This window comes from Micrasema longulum, unplaced genomic scaffold (assembly GCF_059751315.1).
Source record: "Micrasema longulum isolate JH-2025_06_02 unplaced genomic scaffold, ASM5975131v1 h1tg000340l, whole genome shotgun sequence".
NCBI classification, from domain to species: Eukaryota; Metazoa; Arthropoda; class Insecta; order Trichoptera; family Brachycentridae; genus Micrasema; species Micrasema longulum.
In genome coordinates this window covers 882,118-906,240 of record NW_028277543.1, presented here as the reverse complement: position 1 = coordinate 906,240, position 24,123 = coordinate 882,118, and the positions used below count along the sequence as shown (strand labels likewise).

General features: G+C 31.4%; 4 protein-coding genes across 5 annotated transcripts; 2 read left to right on the top strand and 2 right to left on the bottom strand.

Moving 5' to 3' along the window:
- The first annotated feature begins 53 nt into the window (after positions 1-53).
- Positions 54-7,399, top strand: LOC148282319 (protein arginine methyltransferase NDUFAF7 homolog, mitochondrial). The gene is made up of 6 exons (XM_088225266.1): positions 54-652; positions 1,861-1,998; positions 3,528-3,647; positions 4,055-4,336; positions 5,997-6,167; positions 6,862-7,399. Exons 1-6 carry the CDS (start codon positions 212-214, stop codon positions 7,030-7,032), a joined length of 1,323 nt encoding a protein of 440 aa, XP_088081392.1. The 5' UTR covers positions 54-211; the 3' UTR covers positions 7,033-7,399.
- A 3,023-nt stretch (positions 7,400-10,422) lies between these two features.
- On the bottom strand, positions 10,423-20,022 carry Lamtor1 (Late endosomal/lysosomal adaptor, MAPK and MTOR activator 1). 2 transcript variants are annotated; one of them, XM_088225263.1, is made up of 4 exons: positions 19,733-20,022; positions 17,445-17,590; positions 16,788-17,004; positions 10,423-11,447 (listed from the first exon to the last, which is right to left on the bottom strand). In XM_088225263.1, the coding sequence occupies exons 1-4, from the start codon at positions 19,841-19,843 to the stop codon at positions 11,355-11,357; spliced, it is 567 nt and encodes a 188-aa protein (XP_088081389.1). In that variant the 5' UTR covers positions 19,844-20,022; the 3' UTR covers positions 10,423-11,354. The 2 variants fall into 2 exon arrangements, with proteins under 2 accessions (XP_088081389.1, XP_088081387.1); XM_088225261.1 differs by lacking the exon at positions 19,733-20,022 and adding an exon at positions 17,814-18,142.
- Rsph9 (Radial spoke head protein 9) lies at positions 13,617-16,028 on the bottom strand. Its single transcript, XM_088225260.1, has one exon. The coding sequence runs from the start codon at positions 15,118-15,120 to the stop codon at positions 14,311-14,313; it is 810 nt and encodes a 269-aa protein (XP_088081386.1). The 5' UTR covers positions 15,121-16,028; the 3' UTR covers positions 13,617-14,310.
- LOC148282316 (endoplasmic reticulum-Golgi intermediate compartment protein 2) lies at positions 18,243-23,031 on the top strand. Its single transcript, XM_088225259.1, has one exon. The coding sequence runs from the start codon at positions 18,243-18,245 to the stop codon at positions 19,428-19,430; it is 1,188 nt and encodes a 395-aa protein (XP_088081385.1). The 3' UTR covers positions 19,431-23,031.
- Positions 23,032-24,123: the final 1,092 nt, after the last annotated feature.

Here is a 24,123-nt window from a genome sequence, read left to right as displayed (position 1 = left end):
CATAGACAATAGTTGAGCTTAAAAAAAATAGAATAAGGGAATATTATTTATTTTAATGTATCAACATTCTGATTTATGTCAAATTTCAAACTAAAATATTACGAAATAGAGGAAAATAGAGAAGATATCTGTAATCTGTGATAGAGGTTATAATTGTGCTGATTTTCTTTTCAGTAATTACCTTATCGGTTACGGATAACAATTATTTAAAATGGTTTTAAATACTTGTTTTCGTGCAGCTTTAATCACCAAAGCACCTGAACGATGTTTCCCATTGATAAATTCGAAAATGAAGTATTCCTTTAAGACTGTATCTCGACCCGATCCAGAGAAATTGAAAATTCCTACTCGGATCAACAAAGAAATGTCTCTAGCCGTTCAGCTCTGCCAAAGAATCAAATTTTCTGGTCCCATGACGGTCGCTGACTATATGAAAGAGGTATTGACAAATTCCTCTGCGGGATACTATATGAATAAAGACATGTTTGGGGCGAGTGGAGACTTCATTACCAGTCCAGAAGTGAGCAGTATATTTGGCGACATTATTGGCATCTGGCTGATCAGCGAATGGGAGAAACTATCCATGCCTCGGCCTCTGCAAATCGTAGAGTTTGGACCTGGACGGGGAACATTGCTGTCAGGTATTTTACGAGTATGTTAGACATTGGTGTTTCTTATTGTATATTATTCATTCATATTCAACCAGTATTATTTTATCATTGACATTTTTTGGCTCGGCGGTGAAATAACTAGCAATTCATACCATGATTTACTTAAATGTAAAAAAAACATGATTTTACTGAACTCACATAAAAAAAAAGTTTTCACCTCTCCTCTAAAGTGGTACAAATTTAGTTATGCGGTGACCTCTTTTTTTTCTGTCTTACATTTTTTCTTTTTACCTTATTGCATGTTATAAATTGATACATCTATTTTTGTTGTTGTTGGACACTTATCATCTTTATATATAATTCCTCAGTAAGTGTGATGTCACTGAACTCCTCCTAAAGGGCTTAACCGATTTACGTGTGGTTTTCAGAGAAATATACATCTTTGCGCTGTGTAATATGTAAAAAAGAAGTAAGGAGTTGTTTTATGCATTGATCTACCAGGGTTGCATTCGAGGAGAATGCATTTACAAAAAAATGGAAAGATGTTGTTTTTTTGTGTATAAAAAAAATGGTTTACAAACACCATTTGTTTTTTCTGGATTTCAATCAGATTCTTTCCTACAGTCCTTATAATTTCTGCCCATTTATTTCTTTTTACTGGATTTTTGGTAATACTAAAATAATATTAAATTCAATAAATTAAAAAAAATCGTATTCCTATATAAGTAGACCCCTCTGTTGGTGAGAAGACCGGAGTTTGACGTTTGCAAAAAGAATGCCGTATTTGAAAAAATATTTATTTTATGTTTCGGAATTCAACTATAAACAAGTACCTAGTACCTAGTCTAGTACTAGAAAAGTCTTTTTCCGAGCTAATAGCAGGCAAGCCAACGTTTGGGCAGGGCAACGTCTGACGGGTCCTCTAGTATTCTTATAAATATGTATCTTATGTATTTCATGTTCTGCATACTTTGTACTCTATAAATAATATGTTTGTTACTATGTCATGTTAAAGCCCTCTGGGCGTAGATTCATAATAAAAAAATATAAAATAAACTCCCTCTCTAAACTCCATTAGAGAGGTAGAAATGTTATCATGAAAGTATATAATGTAAAAAACATTATATATGTGAGGAAGCATATATTTAAAAACTGTATAACCTTTTTAAACAAACAAAAAAATAAATATAAATATTGTTTTTAGTTTAGTAATTTCAAACAAATGTAAAATATTTATTATTTATTGTAGATAGCAAATCAAGTTGGATTAAATCAAAGCAATCTGAGTCTCCATCTTGTGGAAGTATCTCCCACATTACAGCGTCTTCAGGCTGATAGACTATGTTTATCTTCCAATGCAAGAGATGGCCAGCCATATTATGCAGAGGTATGTTGTAACTGATTATTATCAAAACATGTTGATTTTGTTTTTAAGTTTTTTAATTTTTGTAAAAAAATTAAAACCCAGCTGTTCTCTAAATCATTTGAATAAATCTGTAGCATCTGATGACAAAATAAATTGTAAGTCAAATTAAAATCAATATTCTTTAAATCACTTTGTAAAGGCGGTGTCTGGGTATTTTGATGAATATGTGTTTAAACATTGTTTTTCTGTCACTCTCTCGCAAATGGACTACTGAACTTCCTCATTGCATGCATTCTTATTATTATAAATATTTTTTTAATTTAATCTTTCTTAATTTAAAAAAATATATATATTACTGAACTAAATACATTGTAATTTGATTCAAATTATTTATTGAAAATTCTTGATGTAATTCCATTGTAATGATGTAATAACTTATATTTACATATAAGTTATTAATTTAGAAATACTTGGTACACTTCCACTTATTTGTTTGACCAATTAGCGCTTTCACTCTCTTCACCCAAAAATAATCTTTTAGTTTCGTTTCATAATAAAAAAATCTTTGGGCCAAACATTAATTAATAGTAATGATTAGGTCAACCAATTTCAAAAAAGCGGAAAATATGAATTAACATCTACCTGTCCTGGTTCATATATAGGACAAACCGGGAGAGCAATTAAATATAGACTGGAAGAATATTTAGCTTCACATAGATTAAATAACGATATATCAAACTATGCATCACATCTACATGAGTTAAAACATAATTTTGACGAATCAAAAAACATAAAAATTTTACATGTAGGACATAAAAATCAAAAGTTAGATAGATTAGATATTTTAGAAATAAATAGGATAAAAAATAATAGCGATAGAATTTTAATAAATCAGCAGATGTAATTAAAAAACCCACCCTTATTAGTCCCCTTAGTTGGACCCTGTACATTGTAATAAAACAATAAATGTTTTTCATATAATAGAATCCTCTCTTACAGTACACCGCCAACACACGTTTCAATAATTTGTCCCACTCTGTTCCATTGAAATATAGCGCATTGTATCTCTTTCAACTTATTTTTTAAATGTACCTACACTTAAGATAATATTTAGTTTTATATAAATTATTCTTACACTGTATAATATTCACCAGTCTGAAGATGCCCATTAGAGGATGAAAGCGCTAATTGGTCAAACAAATGAGTGGAAGTGTATCAATTATTTTTAAATGAATAACTTATATGTAAATATAAGTTATTACATCATTACATTGTAATTGATAAAAAAAATACACTTTACACTCCGGAATGTGCCTATGGGCCAAAGGAGTGGCTACATCCACAAAAAAAAAATTTGTAACTTTTTTATGTATGTATTTGTATTAATTTTTTTCTAGGATAATTTAAATTAAATAAATCATGTATCATGAACAGCTAACCTTTATGTTCGAGATTCGCTGAATTTAGTTTAAGCGCAGTGCCCTATGTACTATCGAGTATGATGATACATGCAAAAGACAACATATAATTTATATCACCTGTGTTTTCAGGGTGAAACAGTTAATGATTGCAAAGTTTACTGGTATAAAGATTTTAAAGATGTCCCTAAGAACTTTAGTTTGTACGTTGCTCATGAATTTTTTGACGCTCTGCCAATTCACAAATTTAAGGTAAAGATACAATGAAATATTATGTTATTGTGTTTTAAATTAATTAAACAACATATCGTCGTTGCGCCGCCAATATCCGTTAAGTGATTTTTCTCATTTAAAAGTATTGGATGTCATAAGTCGTGTTCATTTTTTTTAAAAATGTTGCACTAAAAGCAAAAGTTGGAATGCAAAATTATTGTCAGAAATTTTGTCAGAATTTTTTTTGTATTTTTATATTTTCCAAGTTATTCATTATTATGCCTTGATTTGTAACAGTGTTATTCCACAAAGTAAATGCTGAATCAATAAATAGTATACAAAGGTTAGAAAGGCAACACTACTTTGGTTTGATGGGATAGGACAGCACAATTTATGGTATTTTATGTGTTGGCAACATTATTCAATTTTTTTCTTTCTAAATTTAGAAAACCGAAGATGGTTGGAGGGAAATTCTCATAGATATTGACCCCGCTTCAGGCAGTCAAGAAAATCCGAAATTCCGCTATGTGCTGTCTCGCGAGGTGACACCAGCCTCCAAATTGTATGTAGAAGCTGTTCTCGATGGCTCCACAGGGCGAGACCAGTTGGAAGTTAGTCCGCAAAGTCTTTCTATCGTCAAAGACTTGGCAAATAGAGTCGAGGAGAATGGTGGAATAGCTCTTATAGTGGATTATGGACACACTGGAAATAAAACTGATACATTCAGAGTAAGATTTTTTGTATACACAGGTTGATTTGATTGTTTTTAGTGCTTTATTACATTCCCAATTGTTAATTTTTAACCCTTGCTGTTCGGGCATTCCGGTGCTGTGTAGTCAATACACATACAAAATGAGGTATTTACAATCTAAAAATGGAGCATTTATAGGCAATTGCTTCAATTAACTATATTTGAAGTCAAAAGTTAAAATATTTTAAATACAATCGCCAAAAACATTAAAAAAACCATTTGCCAATGTTCACGGTGCGAGCAAACGGACCCCCCTTAGTGAAACTCCTAGAGTAACTGAGAGCAACTGGCATTTTGTGACCAGTTGTGCAGCTCTCGCTCGTGAATATATCCATTGCATCGAGAGTGAGGCTTAAAGAGTGTTTGAGACAGTCGTACATTCAGTACTCTTTTACTAAATCACCGCAGCAATGCAACACTGTGGTAACCTTTTGATTGTACGAGGATAGGTGATTTATCTCTAATTTTTTGTAAAATGCTTTTTCTGGGCCCAATAAATATTTATTATTTAATAATAAATTATTTCAATCGATACGTAAATGCATAACAAATGAATATTGAAAATCTCAACCCAGTATTTACTATGTTTGCAGAGATAAAAAAGTTATTAGATGTAATGTGTACTGGCTACACATCACCAGGAAGGGAGAGTTAAATGCTTAAATTAACTGTACTCACTGTTCTAACCAAGTACTAACAAAAATGACTAATCGGTAAACTTCTTATATTTATGGTGCCACTCTATGGTGAATGTTGATTATTGTTGCATTTTTTTTTGTCCCTCAACTTTGAATAAGGATTCGGAGCTACAGTGGAACCACTCTCTTAAATTTTTGAGCCAAGAGATATGTCTTATTTCCATATTGCGTTTTCTTTCAACTGTACCCTGCAATATGATTCCGACTATTTCGTAATTTGGTACACAATCGATTGATTAAGTGCTATTAAAAATACCTAAACTGCAAACCAGTTACTTGTTCCTTTGTCAACTAAAGCTAGGGTTTCCTAGGACAGCGGTGCCCGTATCTTAACGGCCGTAGTGAACGGTGATGCGGTGGACAGCCGTCGTAGTGGTGACTAGAGAGTGGTTTTATTTTTTAATGGTGTTATCAACACCATTTTTATAGGAAACCACTCTCTAGTCACCGTTACGACGGCTGTCAACCGCATTAATGTTCACTACGGCCGTTAAAATACGGTCACCGCTGTCCTAGGAAACCCTAGCTTTAACCAAATATTCCTCGTATGAACAAAATTTGCATGATGTTTAAAGAAATAGTAGAAAACAGTAATAATCCAAACTACTAGTGATTTTTAAGCTGGCAACACCAAATTTGATGTGTTGTGTTTTGTGATTGGTTATGACAAGGTCATGACATTCTATTTCAAAATAGCTCTTTTTAAGGTGTTGCCATATGAAGAAATCTATAGTGACATCAGTGCTCTCAATTATTATCTATACCTATTTTTACCATACCTATCTAAAAACACCTCCATACGTTGAACGCCGCAAAAGAGGGGCTTTGATGTAAATGCCATTTTTTTTTTTTTAAATCCTAAAAGAATAGATATTGGGCAACCATTTAAAGACCTCTGAATACCCATTTTCAATATTAATATAGTGTTTTTTTTTGCAGGCGTTTAAAAACCACAAACAAACAAACCCATTAGAAGATATCGGCTCCTCTGACCTGACGGCTGATGTGGATTTCGGTCAGTTAGCTCGAGCTACTGTAGAAGCTAAAGTCCTAGGGCCCATTACTCAGAAACAGTTTTTAGAAGAACAATTTGCGAAAGTCAGATTACAAGTAAGTACATGATATAATATATGTATGAAGACATTAGAAGTAAAAAATTAGAAATCTTTACTGAAGGAATTACTGAGTCAATTGCCAAAAACTGAAAACTATTGAAATGTGACCTCTCGGGCAAATGTGTGGTAAAACTATGTACTATAGGTGCACAAATGTCGAGATAGGAATAAATCTTAGTTAATAAGTACACACGTACAACTTATTTTTCATTGCATTTTATGCTGTATATAAAATTTAAAAATATGTATATAAAAAACAACAAATGTAATTCTATATATTTTGTGAAATTGTATTGAAGAATAACTTCAAATTGTACGTTTTCTAGTATGTATCTTTGTTGAATTACCTTATAAAATAAAACAAAATATGTGCATTATGTAAGGCTGAGATCATCACCAACAAAATCAAAAATAGAGTTATGTGTTAGTTTGGACACGTAGAGTAAATAAATGGCGCGGCTAAAAAGATTTACGATGTGAATGTTAATTGATGCAGAAAATTAAGAAGACCAAGAAAGACATGGCATGAGAAGATGTATGTAGAGGAAGCGAGGTATGTGTGCAAAGACAGAGTGATATGGCATTCTATCCTCTCTGCCTACCCCTGTGGGGAAACGTTGTGATGTTGTAAAATATGATGTATGAAATCAATATTTTTTTATTTATGTAATTTAGTTATATTTTTTTAGGTTATTTTGGATCATGCTACCGACGAAGAAAAGGAAACCATAATGTCAGGATATGACATGCTAACAAACCCTGAAAAGATGGGAGATGTATTTAAGTTTATGGCGTTATTCCCAACAATATCTCAAGAACACTATAAAAAATATCCCGTTATGGGTTTTCCTCAAACATAACTGTTATCAACTAAAGTTTTGTGTTGTTACTAACTAGAATTAAATAATATTATAGAAGACATCTCCTCTTTCTTCTTCCAACGCATTGCCTAGATAAGCTGTTAAGGGCGGCTCTTCTTATTCTCTGGCAGCATATTCTTCGGTTCTGGGTTTTGCTTTCATCAAGGCTGTTTCTCTCCAGGATTTTAGAGCATCGAGTTATCCAGGAGTTCTTTGGTCTGCCTCTGGATGACTGTCCACTGTAAATAATATTTATAGAAGACGTATTTATTAATGTAAGTTTATTTTCTATGTGTAAACCATTTGTATCGGTTAAAGAAATCGCCTACAGGTTTTCAAACAAAATATTTTTTTTCTTATGGATAAATTATTGATTTCCATTTAACAAATGCTTATTATCAAACCCTGATCCATGCCTGATGGTGCGTAGGGCACTGCATTGTAAAAGTGCATGCGGCGTATCTCAATCATGTGTTACGGAAATTAAGGTACTTAGGTGCCAGTCCAGGGTCAATGAAATATTGCAGTGTAAAACCACTTTATTATCAAATTTATATTTCGTATTGATCCTCCCAGGACCTCAAGAATGGTGAGTGAACACGCCAACCATTACCAACATCACGAGGCGGATTTTTCCCTACTCGATTTCCTTTTTTGGGATTTTTACCCAAAAGTAGCCATCGAGACAAAGTCTCATTCAGAGTTCTGGTTTAATTTCACATACAGAACTTTGCTATGCAGCGAATTTTGCAGAATGCAAAATTATAAGCGCTAAAATTTAATCCTGCTCACACGAAGGTCTCATAAGGGAAACACATCACCACTAGCCGGTTGGTAGCTGTGACAGCACGTACACTTGGTGCGTCCATTTTTTTTTGTGTCTTTTGAGACAATGCCACATAAAAATATTTCATGCAAATCAGACAAGAAACAAAGAAAAATTACCTTTAAAATTTAGCTTTGGCTAAGCCAAAGGCTAAGGTAATTTTTCTTTGTTTCTTGTCTGATGTGCATGAAATATTTTTATGTGGCATTGATTTTTACTGTAAACTACATGTATTCTGGTTACATATAATAGTATCACTATCATGAACAAATTTAGGAATTTGTGTTTGTTTGACTAGAGAATCAAAATGGCCGCATAGGGTACAGTGGATCAAGTACCGTAGTACACAGTGAATCATGATCTCCACTATATACCTAAGTTATTAGAAGTATTTCTTATGCTACCCACATATTTACTAAAGTCTAAATACATACTCATTTACTGTGTACTAGAATGAGCCACTGTTGACTTATTTGTGATCCTCTATACACGACCTAGAGTACACAGTAGATCATTTCTCATAACTGCTGTAACTCTTTATATTGTTAGTAAATTGAACAAAATACAATGCAATCCAAAAATACAATAATTAAGCTAGAGTGATACCAACTTTTAGCTTCAAAACCATTACAAAATTACAGCCCTCCAAAAAAGGGTGATCCACCCAGACCCTACGGTAAAAAAAACTAGAAATAAAACAAAGATTTTAAATGTAAAACTTTATTTCAATAATATACATACACACATAATATTCAATTTCGAGTTAAATATTTACAAAACAATACATAGCAATGAAATACATATAAAACAATTTGCTTTGTAAAGTCTTTAATTATTCCAGACTTCAATTAATTACTTTATTTACAATGGTAATTGAAAACAAACATTTATGAATATACCTAATATCGTCATGATCGTAGAACAATGACGCATGTGATTTTCTTCAGCTTTAGAGAGTAATTTAAAATCTTTTTCTACACTTTGTGTCACAACTTAGTAAGTATAAAAGTGTATCATTTGATACTTGAGTTAGTTATATATATATAGTCATTTTTTTCAAGCCTGGAATATAAAGCCTTTATACAACATTTTTAAGATCAAATATAAAAGAAAGTTAATGTTGTATTTTACACAGATCCATCATTGTTTTATGATCACGATGTATTTGAAAAAAATAAATTAGCACATTAATTGCAAAAATATACCTCACACTTAACAGAACATACTAGTTTTTAGGCGAAATATTAATTGTAGGTATGCTATAGAATTTCCATCCGGGGACCTTTTATAGGTTTGAATTAATAATTTGGTGAACTCCTAAAATGGTTTTAGCCGAGCAGAAACTAATTTAGTGTAATAAATGACCATAGATAGAGAGCTTTTGTTTGACAACATGGCGGCCCATAATTTTGACAGTTCATAGCTAGTAGGCATAACACACGTTATTAAAATTGAGACGTAAATAGTTATATCAGTTTAGAAAATTGACGCAGTAAAACTTGATAAATTTCCAGACACTTGTTTGAGAATTTTCATAATCTCATAGTTAGTTATTCTTTTTGACTTTAATAGAAAAATCAATAATAATGCATTAAACCTGAGGTTTGACATCTCAATATTGTTTAAAAGGCTAAATCTTTAATTTAATACGTACATCATCACAGTAGATATCGACCCTGGAAAGGCTATTTACTTAAGCAACATTTTGCAAATTTTACAGGAGAGCCATTTAAAAATTTAAAAAAATAAATTATACCTCCATTCAGAACATCGTCTATAGACGGGGTAAATCATATTCTAATGTGTATTTGCCTATTTATTGAAAATATTTTACAAGTCCGGTGTTGTTTAATATAATTAGTTCCGTCGTTATTACAACTGCGATGTCGCTTAAAGTAAATAGCCTTTCCAGCGTCGACATGGTGCCAAAAAAACGAAATATTATTGTAATAATCTGTTTTTTTTTTATAAAACCATGAATTGCATTTAAGTGTTTGATGGGTTCAGGTATTTATTTCATAATTATGATATTGGGCAAAATACACGGCGGAAAAATCCTTTCTCAATAGTTCGAATACACTTTATAATAAATGGTCATAATGCTGTCATAGCCTGAAATATTATATATTGACCATAGAGACGAGAAACAAAGAAAATTTTATGACTCAAATAAATTTTAAAAATACATTTAAATGATCTAGAAGTTTTAACGGATACATGAAATTTTGTAATAATTTAAAAGGTCTCTACTAGACACTACTACGCACCAGAACTTGTCGAAAAATTCTCAAATATACGATTTATTGTGTACATATAATACTGTTTCAATCTCTCTATTGATGCTGTGGGTATAAATTTGCATTGTTTTCCAAAGTTTTAAAATGTATAGATACTCATTTGCAAGCATCTTCCTTTACTTCTTTAAATATAAAATAAAATATATCTTCGATGGCAATACATCACCGCGTAACTCAAATTTGAGCACTTTAGAGGAGAGAGATTAAAACTTTATAGATTTTTGAAAAAATATTTAGGTAAATCTTACTTTGTTAGTTATGTATGTATTTTTTTTTACTAGCAATATTTTAATATATTTACTGCCAAATGGCATAACTGGATGACATAGGCGGTGATATTACATACGTGGTGATGGATTTTCGTCGACAATAAGTTAAATTTACCACTAAATTATAACACAGCAAATGATTTGGGGGCATAAGAATGTTAGGGATAAAAAAACAAGGTTGAGAATGAAAATTCGATGATTAGTATTATGAAATTAGTTATTCTAAAAAAAAGAGCAATTTAAAAGCTACTAATACATAACACAATATTTATGGCCTTTTCCGCTCATAAATACACACTGAGATGTGATTAATACCATTTTAAGACACTGCATAATTCGACTCCAATTTCTACAGAAAAATTGTGAATGGTCAAAGAGCTGCGTTTACGAGGATTTTTGATAAGATTTTCAACCGATTACTCCACAAAATTATCACTGATTGTTGGTATTTTGTCTTAAAGCCATAAAAATAACAAGATACACCTTCAACAAATTTCAACATTTAAGAAGTTAGCGTTGATTATAATCCTCGGATCAGGGAAATTGTCAGAAAAAGAATTTTTTGAGAGGAAAATATTTTGAAACCAGTAATATATTTTTTTTGTTACAAATAGTATCACTATAAACTTAGCACATTGTGACAGTAAAACACAAAGAGAAGATCAAAGAACCTGCTTTAAAATTAAAATTCCATTAAAAAAGTAGATATAGAAAAATAACACAATATTTTTTGAAAACAGTTACTTATATACATAACACAGGGGAAACTAGACTCCCAATTAATTATATGGATATTAAAACTATAGATTATTAATAATAATATGACAAATCATAATCGCCAAGATGCATTATTTGTGTTGCATGCACTAGTCGACCATTCTTAATTATTGTTGCATTATTTTTTTAATCTTTGGAAGATTATAAAACGATTTATGGAATCCTAAAAGGAACTACGAGATCTTCACGATGTTCCACCCTCAAATCTGACATGGCAGATGCTGCTTTCTTGACGGTACTTGATATCTGTAAAAGTTATTAAATACTGTTAGTAAAAATAGGTTTTTGGAAAAAAAACACTATTTTAAAAGATACAAATAAAACACTTAAGATGAATTTGACTTTTTATAGTAAAAAAATATAATTTTGTTACTTTTATATAAGTAAATTCATAAAATTTGTGTTTTACCGAAAACTAAGGTTTTGAAACTTTTCATTTTATTTTTTGTTACAATCGTTCTGTCTGTGTGCATTGATTAAAAGTTACTTTGTAAGGCGAAACAATCGTTACAAAATTAATGAATTATTTATAATTTTCAATTTTTATTTTAGAAAAATTGAGTTCTACAAAATAAACAACACGAAAAATTTAGTAACAAGAAAATTAATAGTGACAACGGTCATCAGGCAAAGGCTATATTCTGCAAATCCAATGTCGACAGTTTGTTTAGATTTGGGTTCAGTGTTCCTCTTTGGGTAGGTTCCAGTGCATTAGGTGCATGCTTTGGTTTATATACCCACAGAGGCTATATAAGGCAGTGAAATAGCGTCTCTTCCTCTTTGCTTCTCTTACTTTTTCCTGCTACTGCCTTGCTTAACTAGATCTCAAAATGATAGTCGTATCCCTGCAGTACCAGAGGCGCTCCGGAGTTACCTCGAATCTTCCAAGAATAAATTTCTACAGAGAAGCGACATTGTGTTATTCATTACAGCTACAGCTTTCGTCCACAGCTACAGAAATATAAGAAGGAACCTGTGCATGGTTTATTGGCAGTTTATTTCTAAACTATGAGACACGGACGTGACGAAGGAGGATGCAAAGAAGATAGCAGCAGACAGGAAACCTCTAGGCTATTATTTGTGGACTATTATATTTTCCTTCATTTAAAAAATAAAAGAAATACTCTAAAATTGGCGTATTATTTATTTATTTACGGACTTGTTCAGTATGTACTTTATTTCTTTTAATATTACTGTACCTTTGGATTCAGATAAAATAATAATATAGAGAAAAATTATTTTATATAAAGAAATATGTTTAAATGATGAGATCATTATTTGTTTTAACGGAAACATATTGCATATTAATTTGTGCTTTTATATTCTACTTTATTGTAATATTTTTGCGAAAATACAGGAACAAAGATGTTTTGTCATTGGTAAAATTTATAAATAGGCTTTTAAGATATAGGTATATACAAATTGTATGTAACATCTCAAATTCAATAATTAAAGAAAGGGTTATGAGAGAATAATATAACATTCTTTGATGTATAAAAAACAGTTGTGTAAATAAACCAAGTGACAAAACAGAATGGCTGTTCGTAGTAATATGTAGTCGGAATCATTTGATACTCTGTAGTGCAATCAACTCTGAGATATTACTTGTTATGCAAATATAAATGTTTTTATCTATTGATAATAGAAACAACACAGTTAAATGTTTAATAAATAAAACACAATATATTGATAACATATTTAAAAACATAACTTGTTTGATAAAATGGCTCACATTTCGTCTTTTTGGTGGGTAGTGAAAAGAACCGAGCTTCAATATCTTAATTTTGACAAAAAATACTTTTAAGTTCACAAATTAACCAAACATACATCTTTTAGTCGTAGTACTAGGAACATATATTCGAGCTTCGAATTCTCTTTCAAACTATGGTGTATTTCTTGAAAGAAATCTGTGTAATACTTCCCATGCTAGGAAAGCTGTAATTGGAAAGATGGCTTTCCACAAAGTTGCATTCTTGGCCCGAGCCAGCTGAGGATTCTCTTTTGAAACTTCAATGGTGTATTACAAAACAATTTACTTGGGTATCATGTGATACGCAGCTTGGCTGTTGGGCAGATTGATGTGAATTGCAATATTTAAGGCAAATTATTTTAAGCGGACAAAGGCAACCTCTCCTGGCTTTTGTTAGAGCATAAAGGACACGCTCGACGGAAGTCCTCCCGGTTCTAACGGGCTTGTCCTTTTTGAATGTGGAGGTCCAGGGACGTTCTGCAAATTTCCACTTAAAAAGAAAGCGTTCCTCTGTAATAGGTGGCGGCGTTTGTCTACACCCAACTGCAGGAATGTCTCAATTTGATATACAAAAATGACTTTATATGCTCTTCTTGATGCTTGGCAATCGCGATGGGAATTTTCCCTATAGGGAGGATAACCTTTTTATTTTTCCTTTCAATCTCTTTGATTTATCCCCGATTACCCAGTTTTTATCAGTTCATGATAAATTTAATAGAAAATTATTTGTTTTTAATATTGTTGATTACCTCCTGTGCTGCTGCGGATATCCTAATCAATCTTCTGAACACATCCTGCGGTCTTGTCCCTTTACCCCACTCTATGAATACCAAATGGAGCTTCTCACTACTATCCGGGGCCTTTTTATAGGTCCTGTCAAATATATAGATCTAGCGGCTTATAGAAAGAATTTCAAGGCTTTTAAAAAGTTTCATAATCATTTGGGCGAATTCTTGTGCAGTAAATTTAATCCCGGTCAGTGAAAAATTCACTTCCTTCTTTTCTTCAATCCAATCAATCACGTATTATTATGTACTTCTGGATTACCACCTTCTTTCAGGAAAAAAGTTGTCAAGGCTACTAAATTACAGAGAGCCTCTTCGGGCAGCTTTTCTCATTAGGCAATAAGCAAATTATCCTCGTATGTGAGAGTAAGTAAGTTCTTAGATGCAGTATGTGGTGGGCAAGCTGTCGTAGTACTGACATTTATTCAGATGGGTTAATGAAAACTTAAGGAAATATTAATTACTGGGTTTCTAAATAAACTGTTACAAAGCAGCTTGATACAAAAGAGATGTAAGGTATTTTTTACTGGGGTCTTTTCACCAGCAAGACAGCCATATCGATGATATTTTAGTTTTAAAAGTAAAATGGGAGATCAATGTTTCTTATTCCGTCGCCAGTATAAAACCAACAGAAGTCATCACTGTCGATTTTCAAGTAAAAAGAAACTCCGGGCCAGAGAAGATTATTCAGTGAAATAATTTTTTTATCTTCGTTAGTATTCATGGCCCAGCATGCTTTAGGGAGATCTTTGTCAATGGTATCTAAAAAGTCTATGGCATAATTGAAATCATTTCTCGTCAAAAGATTAGTATTCCATTTGTCTTTCGGTCTCCTGTAATGAACGTAAGATGCGAGATTGCGAGCGTCGTGCGAATTGAGGCCTTTATAATACTTATTTTGAATAATCAAACATTTTGGACTTTTGAGTAAGAATCCTCGTGGAACGATCTCTGCTTCATGTCTAATGGTTGATACGACATATGCAAGCCAATTTTCTTCGGTAAGATCTTTTACTTTTTCATAATTTTCATCTGTCAATCTATTTGTTATGGAGATTTTTGACGTAGGATCGCATTTAAAAAGGTACGATATTTGTTGAATTCCTTCTAGTTCTTTTTTAGCTTTGGGTAGCATAACCCATTGGGAGAGGTTTAGAGAGTAGAAATATTTCTTGTCTCTCATGCAATCTTCTTTATAGCCGTAGGCGATGAAATAATCACCATTCGTGCCAAATATTCTACCCCAAAAATAAACATTTTCAAAGTGATTTTCATTTTGCAGCAAACACAAGGAGTTGTTTAGTAGAGATAGTTGTTCTATATTAAATGTGAATCCTGAAGAGTTAAACAGACCGAAGTATTGAAACAGCTTATTTATTTCCATGGCAATTGTAAAATAAATTCTGAATAAAATAACTATTTTAGTGGAAAATTCAACACTACTTTATAAACAATAAATTACCATAGAAACAGAACAAAAGTGTTTAATCAGAGTTGCTAGAGTAAATAATTAAATACATTTAACATTGTGATTTTTATTTGAGTTTTTGTCAAAATGGTTTGTTTTTTTGTCTCCATTTTCATGAAACTCATTTAGTCCATTTTTATGAAAATGTAACAATTATTTAAATTTAAACTTTTTTTATTTACTTATTTAATCCATTGGATTGAACTAAGAATAAAACTATTTATGTGTAACATTTAGGTTGCAGTTTTAAGGCCGCGATACCACCGAAACAGATTAAGCGCTTTAGGTATTTAACATACATACTTTTTCGCTCTGGCCAAGTATGACTTAACGTTGGGAAGCTTGGGGCAAACACTGGCAGAATTGCATGGGGGTAAATTTGACTTTATTAACGAACTGTTGCCTCGACTTCCCCTATACGATTTGTTTTCGAATTTGAATGTAATTAGTTTTATGAAAAAACAAAAAATTAACAATTTCAACAAACGTCATCCCACTTCCAAGTTTCACTCTGTACTCACTCACTCCGTGCCGTGCGCTTACAAATGTTCATACAAAATGGCTATTTTAATGATTCGAATTATTCCCAAAGTTTAACTGAATTATAGTGAAAGTTGAATTACTTTGATGCAGTTTCAATGCATTTAGAATATTATTTAACTTATTTTGTCTTGGATTATGGAATGATTTTGGAATGAAATGTCTGCAATAGCCGCAAAGATGCATATAGACAAGGCATTTTCGTGTGTTTTTACGTAAGTTGCATCATTTATTTCTCATAGGATTTAGAAAATTTTAATTAGAAATTTCAATCAATGTATACCTTAGATATTTACCTAACTATCCGTGTAGAATTAACAATTCAATCATTAGTAATATTCATTCTGATTTGGGTTACGCGAAGTGATGTTTCTGTGACCTGACCCTAGACAGGGTATTTTTACAAACCAGGAATAACATTGAAAATATATCAAATTAATTGTCTATTTCCAAAAACCGCTATCTCGGAGATAGCTGGGTTTGGAAATAGAAGCCTCAACTATTTAGAGCAGATTTTTACAATTCTACCGAAAGAAAGTTCAGAGTAGTTATATATGAATAGTAGCTTAGGAGTAAATATTTTAATTTTTCGTATATTTTCTTATATTTAAAAAAATATATATATATTTTTATTTGTATAAACATTTTTATTTTGATCTTTCCGGCTGTTAATTTTTATCTGTTATTCATTGTTTTTATAAATGTAAATAATATTATTAAGTTAGTATAAATATAATCTTCACCAACAAGCTACAGAGAGTGACTTGGTGGGATTTTAGTTTTAGTAAAAATTTAACAAGTGATTTTTTTTTTAAATTGTAAAAATGTATAATTATACTATTAAAATAAAAATCAAAGTGCAAGAGGATAGCTTCCTTTTACTCTAAATACTGGGTATTTTTATTTGACCATATTTCACGTTCCAATTGTATTTCCTCGTATGCTTTGAAATATATATTTCGTAATAAAAATAACTGTATCAAAATAAAATAAATTGAAACATTGGTTCCATATTAAAATTAAATCCTCAAAAACAGACTTACAAGTTCTTTATCCTGCGTTGAGATCGGTTCCTGTTGTAATATGTTGGTCTTGTCTGAAGTCGGTATGTCCCGGAGTAGCTTGGGCTTGGGCAGGGTCGTGGCTCCTACTGGCGCGCCTGCAGCTCCCCCCAGCCTCGCTTGGTACAGCTTCACACGCTCATTATATTCGTGGGTCTCCAGAGCGTGAGAACCGAGCGCGCCGACGTCAATCACATTCCTGCAAACAAATTAACAATTATTTATTTATTGTGGATAATTTTTATAGCGCAATTTTCGTGAAAATCACCTCAATACTGCTTCACAATAAACATCCCAACATGTCGTGCACCTACAGAGCGCATAGGCAGTCGGGATACTAGTTTTGTTACATTTTACTTTTTAATCATGAATGATATGTATGTCTATAAAGCATTGTGTCTTTCTACTTTCTTTTATAATAATTTTCTAGGTATACATATGTCCTTTAAAATGCCCATTGGGCGTATATATAAATAAATAATGTGATTTGATACTCAATATAGTCAATAATGCATTTAGAGGGTTTTACCAGTATTTGTCGATGGTATAATATTATGAATATACAATGTATTTTGCATTTTTTCACGTTTCTTTAAAAGTCTTGATGTAAAAATATATAAATGGTAACAAATTACTTACGTAGCAGTTTCCTGAAGAATTCTACTGAGAGCGGATTGTTCATCTGGTTTCCGGGGAGGAATTGCCGACCGTGCAGGGCGGAGAGGAGCAGGATCACTCCTCACAGGGTCTTCTAACAAGTGGGTACGTTCGTTAGCAGTACCCTCCTAGACGTAAACATATTGACATTTCAAAACAAAACAATGCAAAGGTTCTGTAACGCCGAACCTCCGTTTTCATAATAAATCCATTTATTTTTACCTTAAATATTATTAGATTCAAAGTAACAAAGGTTAATGTACTACAATACACGGGATTTACAGGAATCGTCACGACGCAGTTGGAAAATTTAGCAATTGGAAAATTTTCCATGCCGAAACTCGAACTCACCTGGGCATTCGCCTCTTCCTTACAAAGACTATAACAACATCCCATTTTGTCGGCTATTTTTAATCTTTGTCATTAGTTCACCTATATTATGTTTTAACTTCTACCAGTTTCACAATTTCACATTATTTCTAACCCAACGATGATAAACCGAATGACATTTATTAGTCACCAGCTGACGGCCATTACAATAACAAACATGACAAAAATATATGAAAAATAAGGCGCCGCAATAAAGTAAGAACTTCTTTAAAAATAAACAACGGGAAAACGATTATTTTATTCTGGCAATTTTAAACTTGAACAGATCTTTTCTTTTCTAATGGCAACACGTGTATGACAGTAATAAAATGTCAACGCAGTCGTTTTTGACAAATAAACATTTCGGTGAATATAATTAGATATAGTACAATATTTTAAAACGTTAGCAAGATGTTAAGATACCGCGGGCCTAAGAAAAAAGCTTTAGAAATTGTAAAAGATCTCGATGTTTTCGATAAAGTGGAGGAGACATATGTTGAGACTTCACCGATCGGCGGCACTTTATCAATTATTACGTTTATTTTAGTTTTGTGGCTAATATATTCCGAAGTAACTTATTACATAGATAGCAATTTGGTATTTAAATTCTCTCCAGACACAGATCTAGATGCCAAACTAAAGATAAATATCGACATGACGGTGGCGATGCAGTGTGCCATGATCGGCGCCGATATTTTGGATTCAACTTCTCAGAACGTTTTCGCTTTTGGGGAGCTCCACGAAGAGGATACGTGGTTCGAGCTCGGGCCGGACCAGCGGATGTACTTCGACTCAATGAGATACATAAACACGTACTTGAGAGAAGAGTATCACACAATATCAAAATTCCTCTGGAGGTCTAGGGAGACGGCGATTCAGGGATCCATGTCGGCGAGAAGTGACAAACTTTCGCGGCCGTACGACGCCTGCCGCGTGTACGGGTCGCTGACATTAAACAAAGTGTCCGGAAACTTTCATATTACAGCTGGGAAAAGCTTACACCTCGCTGGGAGCCACATTCATTTGAACATGCTTTACGGTCAAGAATCTAGTAACTTTAGTCATAGAATAAACCGGTTCAGCTTCGGCGATCCGGCTTCCGGAATTATCCACCCTCTAGATGGGTACGAGTTGATCACGGAAGACCCTTCGATGCTGTATCAATATTTTATAGAAGTTGTCGCGACGGAAGTCGATACAACACTATCTAAGATTAACACTTATCAGTACTCTGTAAAAGAGCACGCCAGGCCGATCAATCACGCTCAAGGATCTCACGGGATGCCGGGAGTGTTCTTTAAGTACGACATATCGGCGCTGAAGCTACGTGTATCGCAAGAACGCGATAATATTGCGCAGTTTACAATCCGATTGTTTTCAATTATCGGGGGGATTTACATCATCACAAGTATGATCAATACCGTGATCCAAACAACCAAGTTGCACTTTCTTAAGAAGTTTGCTCCGCAATTGTATGAGCTTCCCAGTAAACAGAAATATACAAATTTACCACCTAATCTAGACAAAACCAACACTTTATTAGCAAACAGCTCATCACCATACGTTCCTGTAGATTTATTACAAACTAAAGCAATTTAATTCCAATATTTCCTCTACATGTACATATATATATTATACTCAGTAATTATAATATTTTAATGTATGCTTGACAATCTTAAAACTATATTTTTAACGTTATAAATTTTTACACATAAAAAGTGACTTTTGGAAGCTTTCATTTGTAAGTAATTATAAATATCCTGCACTCATTGATACAATTTTCACATGGGATCTCTACTCAAATAAATATAGTTTACAAAATCAGTTTATGAGTTACTTTACTCAGTAGATCGTAAGATACTTAACAAGAGTGTAAAAAAACATAAATTCGTATAACTTACATAATATGTTATCATTTCATGGTGGTAAGGATAGAAGAAATAACAGTATCCTCGAACGTCTATTCGCTCAAAACAACTCCTGTTTTTCTGTCTGCACAACTTGTCAGGCATGCTTAATTATTATAATACTTTTTAATTCACGTTCCGCCAATATTCAAATAAAATGTTAAAGGAATCTGTACTTTTTTTACCAACTTCTTCGAACGTTTGTACAATCACAATTAATATATTTTCAGCAAAATGTTGACAGTTTATTCACCGACCGAATGCATTTAACCATAGTTTTATACAGTTATGACGCATTTTGAAATAGGAAAAAAGAAGTCAATAAATCAATAGAATAAGCTGTGTAAATAATTTTATACGATGAAAAACGGTGAATTACCTACGTACTTTGTATTTATGTTTTTAACTTTTTGCTTTGAATGACTCATAAAAAATTGAACACTTCAAAATGTGTATTAATTTCACTTTAAAAAAAACGATCTGATTAAAACAATGAAAACAATCAGGAATTTTTTTCAAGCTGATTTCCTGTATTGTTTTAAAATATATGTATGAATTAAATATGAATCTGATAATTATAACGTAAACATATTTTTTCTACACATCCATTTTATATAGACAATTACTTATGTAATAAATTTTTAATAATATGTAATAACTATGCGAAATAATAAGCTATGTTAAGGTTATAAAAATTGTTAATTATTTTCCAAAATTATTTTGTACCTATACTAAGTTTACATATTATATTGTATTATTTTAAATGAGCAAGTAATTGAATAGTGATCTTCCAAAGTGGCCTAAGTAAAAAAAATATAATTTAGAGAAAACCAGTTATTTGTGTTTTGTCTGTTTTTATCAGATCAAGTGACTTTTTTTTATATGACATGTTAAAATGATTTAAGACTCGATTTGACTCGAGTCATGCAATCAGATCACTTAAATACTTTGGTAATTTTCCATTATTAAAATAAGAATTTTTGAGGAAACGTGTTAATTACAGTATCGGATATAGTTACAAATTTTCTTGCTGGTTATGCAGCTTTTAATTGTGATTATAATGGCATTCTTACTTTGAAATTCGAAAATTTTGACATAGAATTCTTTAAAAAATCCCTCTTCAGTTACAAACGGATATTATATACTCCGTGTTTATGATTTGTAATGAAATTGTAATTATATAATTTTGATTTTAAAAAGGTATGAATGAAAAATACTTGGTATGTTTCCACTTTTATTTAATCAACTATTTTTCATTTATAAGTTAGTTATTACTTGATTATGTATGCATATTATTCATTCAAAATTTGATAAATACAGAATTATTTTTTTCTTTCATTGCTTGTAATAGTCCTGGTAATAGATCTTTATATGGGCGGTCTATCTAAAATAAACAAATGTTTTACATGAAATTATAAAACCGGGAAAGACGTGTTTCAATCATAGCAATTCAGCAGTAAGTTTTATAAGTTTCACTTATGAATTAATGATGAGATTAAAAAACTTGGCTAAGTTTATATTGAATTATTAATGCCAACTAAAATTTACTTTGTTTTATAAGCATTTGACATAATATATGGTGCTTTGAAAATATGTATTAAATATTTCAAGCGGAAATTTACAATTCGAGTTATATAACAGTCACTTCATAAAAGAAAGGTTTTCATTCATAATTTTCAGATTTAAAAACAAGCACAAAAAAATTACTGGCTGTTGGCGTTATATGACTTTGATGACTAGAAATTAGTTTTGTCATTTAACAATTAGAATTTTATTGATGGAATGAGATGTTTTTTCAGGATAGGAAGTAGCCTGCCTCAATTACCGGTCCTCCAACTATAATCATCCAAAAATGTGACCATCCGTTAGTCTATGGCGACATAGCATCATTATCTTGTTTTAATATTAATTCATTTTTCCATATCCCTATGCAAAAATCACATCTATGGGTCTCTCTGTTGTGACGTGAAAGAAACACAAAAAATTAAACAAACATACTTTCGCATTTATAATATTAGTATGGATTGTGTTTTACTGTCCTTGGTAAAATGAATAATAATTATGTGGATCTATAATTATTTATACTTCTTATCAAACTCAAAAGTACTACTACTTAATTTTTGATATTTTTTATGTGATTTCTTCATTGACCGCCTTCTGTAAACATCAATCTGATTAATATTTTAGCCCTTAGTATGACTGATCTGATAAAATAAGAAGTTTTTTTTTATTGGCGTTTAAATTTTTAGTATTTACTTTATTTTACTTTAATTATCAACTTTTGATTGGAAAATGTCTGCATTTTTTATTTAACTAGTAGTTTAAAAGCATAGAAATATTTCTCTGGGTTAATTTTTTTTTAATGAAATATATTGATATCTGTATTGACAGATAATTTTACAGCCCCCTTTTCCTTGAGTTTGATTTACTTGACTTCTTCTAGGATTTTCATTATCGTATAATTGTGATGAGTTTTTTTTTATATTGTCTATCTGTATTGCACCGTTTATTAATTTGTAAGACAGGTTAGCATGATTTTTAAGAAATAATAATTGACTACCAATTCGAAGGTTGTGAAACTCGCGCACACTTTAATTAAAAACAATTAATAATTTTCCAATGTTGACAAAATGTGGCATTTTATAATTTTGTTACAACCCGCATTTTGTTTCTTTAATTAAAAAAAAAACATTGATTTACTGTTTGAAGAAAAGTTTTATAGTAAATTTAAGTTTTTTTTTAAAAATAAAATCACATTTTCAAAAGTTTTTACTAAAAAAAGACAATTTAACTGAAAAGAATAATCTTGTTATCTTTACATTTAAAAAATTAAGATTGATAAAAACTAAAACGGTCTTGCTCTGAAAATTTTTTTTATTCATTAATTTCTGTTTTAGTAATAATGGATCTGATTTTTGTGTACAAAAACCATACTGTTAAAATATATACTATAACATGGCATGTTGTATAAAAAATGTAATAGAAGAGCACATACATATTTTTGTAAAAAATATTAACTCACATTAATTAGTTGTTTATTTATTACATTTTTAATTTGACCATCACAAACTCAATTAGTCTTATATACAAACACAGTTTTTTCTTTTTTAATATTATAATTCTAAATGATTATCATCAATACATATTTTATATTTATGTTTTTCAATTCAAAACCATTTTATTTTAATATTTTAAATAAACTTTGGAAAAATCATGTCCCCATGTTTTGCAAACATGTTCCTTGGTAAGTGTAATGTAATTGTTTTTTATTAAATGGACAAAAAGGAATAATATGTAACGGTCTTTTATTTCTATGTAAATCAAATAAATGTCCGTGATTAAACTTTTTAGAGTTTCACCGTCTTTATTTAGTTGTGTGCTTCTTGCGACGATTCAGACCAGATTGCTGTGTCATCATCCTAACTGATGGACACTAATTGTAATGCAGTCCTCTTTCAATCATTGAACTATTGATAAAAATATTGAATAATAATAATAATGTTTGGATAATTTATATAGCGCCATTTTTGTGAAAATCACCTCAAGGGCGCTGTACAATAAATAAATATCCCAACATGTCTTGCTGCTACAGAGCGCATGGACGGTTGGGATTCTAGTTCCTCGTCTCCAATTATGATATATTACAATTATGATATATATGAGCTAGATAACAGAACGTCTTGCAGCTACAGAGCGCATGGACAATAAGAAATCTAGCCCCTATTTACATTTTTATTTTCAATTTTTTTATTTGACAATGAAGTTTAGAGTTTAAGTGATATTTTAAAAATGAAATAAAAAGCAAATTTATAAAATTAGAATTTAGATAACAACAAGTCTTGCAGCTACTGAGCGCATGGACGGTTGAAATTCTAGACCCCATTTACTAAATTGAAATATTTGATAGTTGATAACATTTACATAATATGATAAAAATATCACAAAAAGTATTGCAGCTTCAAAACGCATTGATAAATGGAATTTCAACAACATAAGAATGATTTTAAAAAGTTAATAATAAAAATAATTTTAAGAAACGCAATAGTAAGTATGGCAATTAAGTGAACATGTAACAGCACAAAAAGTAAAATATAAAAAACTAAACAAAGTTACCATTCCTTAACTTATTATTAAGGTTAACAAGTCAATAGACGATATTCTCAAACTCGTCCCTGTTTTATTTTGGTGTGCAGTAAACAGGATATATTGTCTTTTTCCTAGTAAATAACTGTAAAAACACTTGGTTCACATTTGGCTGTTCCCTGGGAGATGATAGTAGAAACGCATCTGTGTGCGTAGTGTAGAGTGTAGGTACCAAGGAATATATCCGCTTCTTTTTAATTTTGTTTGTTATTGCTAAACGCATGTTTCCCGCCTAAAATTTC

What these genes read in the sequence shown, in the direction of transcription:
- LOC148282319 (XM_088225266.1), top strand. Translation starts at nt 212, where the DNA reads ATGGTTTTAAATACTTGTTTTCGTGCAGCTTTAATCACCAAAGCACCT. An exon ending in TGCCAATTCACAAATTTAAG is followed by an intron (nt 3,648 to 4,054) that starts GTAAAGATACAA and finishes TTCTAAATTTAG; the next exon opens with AAAACCGAAGATGGTTGGAG. An exon ending in TTGCGAAAGTCAGATTACAA is followed by an intron (nt 6,168 to 6,861) that starts GTAAGTACATGA and finishes ATATTTTTTTAG; the next exon opens with GTTATTTTGGATCATGCTAC.
- Rsph9 (XM_088225260.1), bottom strand. Translation starts at nt 15,120, where the DNA reads ATGGAAATAAATAAGCTGTTTCAATACTTCGGTCTGTTTAACTCTTCA.
- LOC148282316 (XM_088225259.1), top strand. Translation starts at nt 18,243, where the DNA reads ATGTTAAGATACCGCGGGCCTAAGAAAAAAGCTTTAGAAATTGTAAAA.
- Lamtor1 (XM_088225263.1), bottom strand. Translation starts at nt 19,843, where the DNA reads ATGCCTGACAAGTTGTGCAGACAGAAAAACAGGAGTTGTTTTGAGCGA. An exon ending in ATGAAATGATAACATATTAT is followed by an intron (nt 17,591 to 19,732) that starts GTAAGTTATACG and finishes GTTTACGTCTAG; the next exon opens with GAGGGTACTGCTAACGAACG. An exon ending in ATTCTTCAGGAAACTGCTAC is followed by an intron (nt 17,005 to 17,444) that starts GTAAGTAATTTG and finishes ATTTGTTTGCAG; the next exon opens with GAATGTGATTGACGTCGGCG.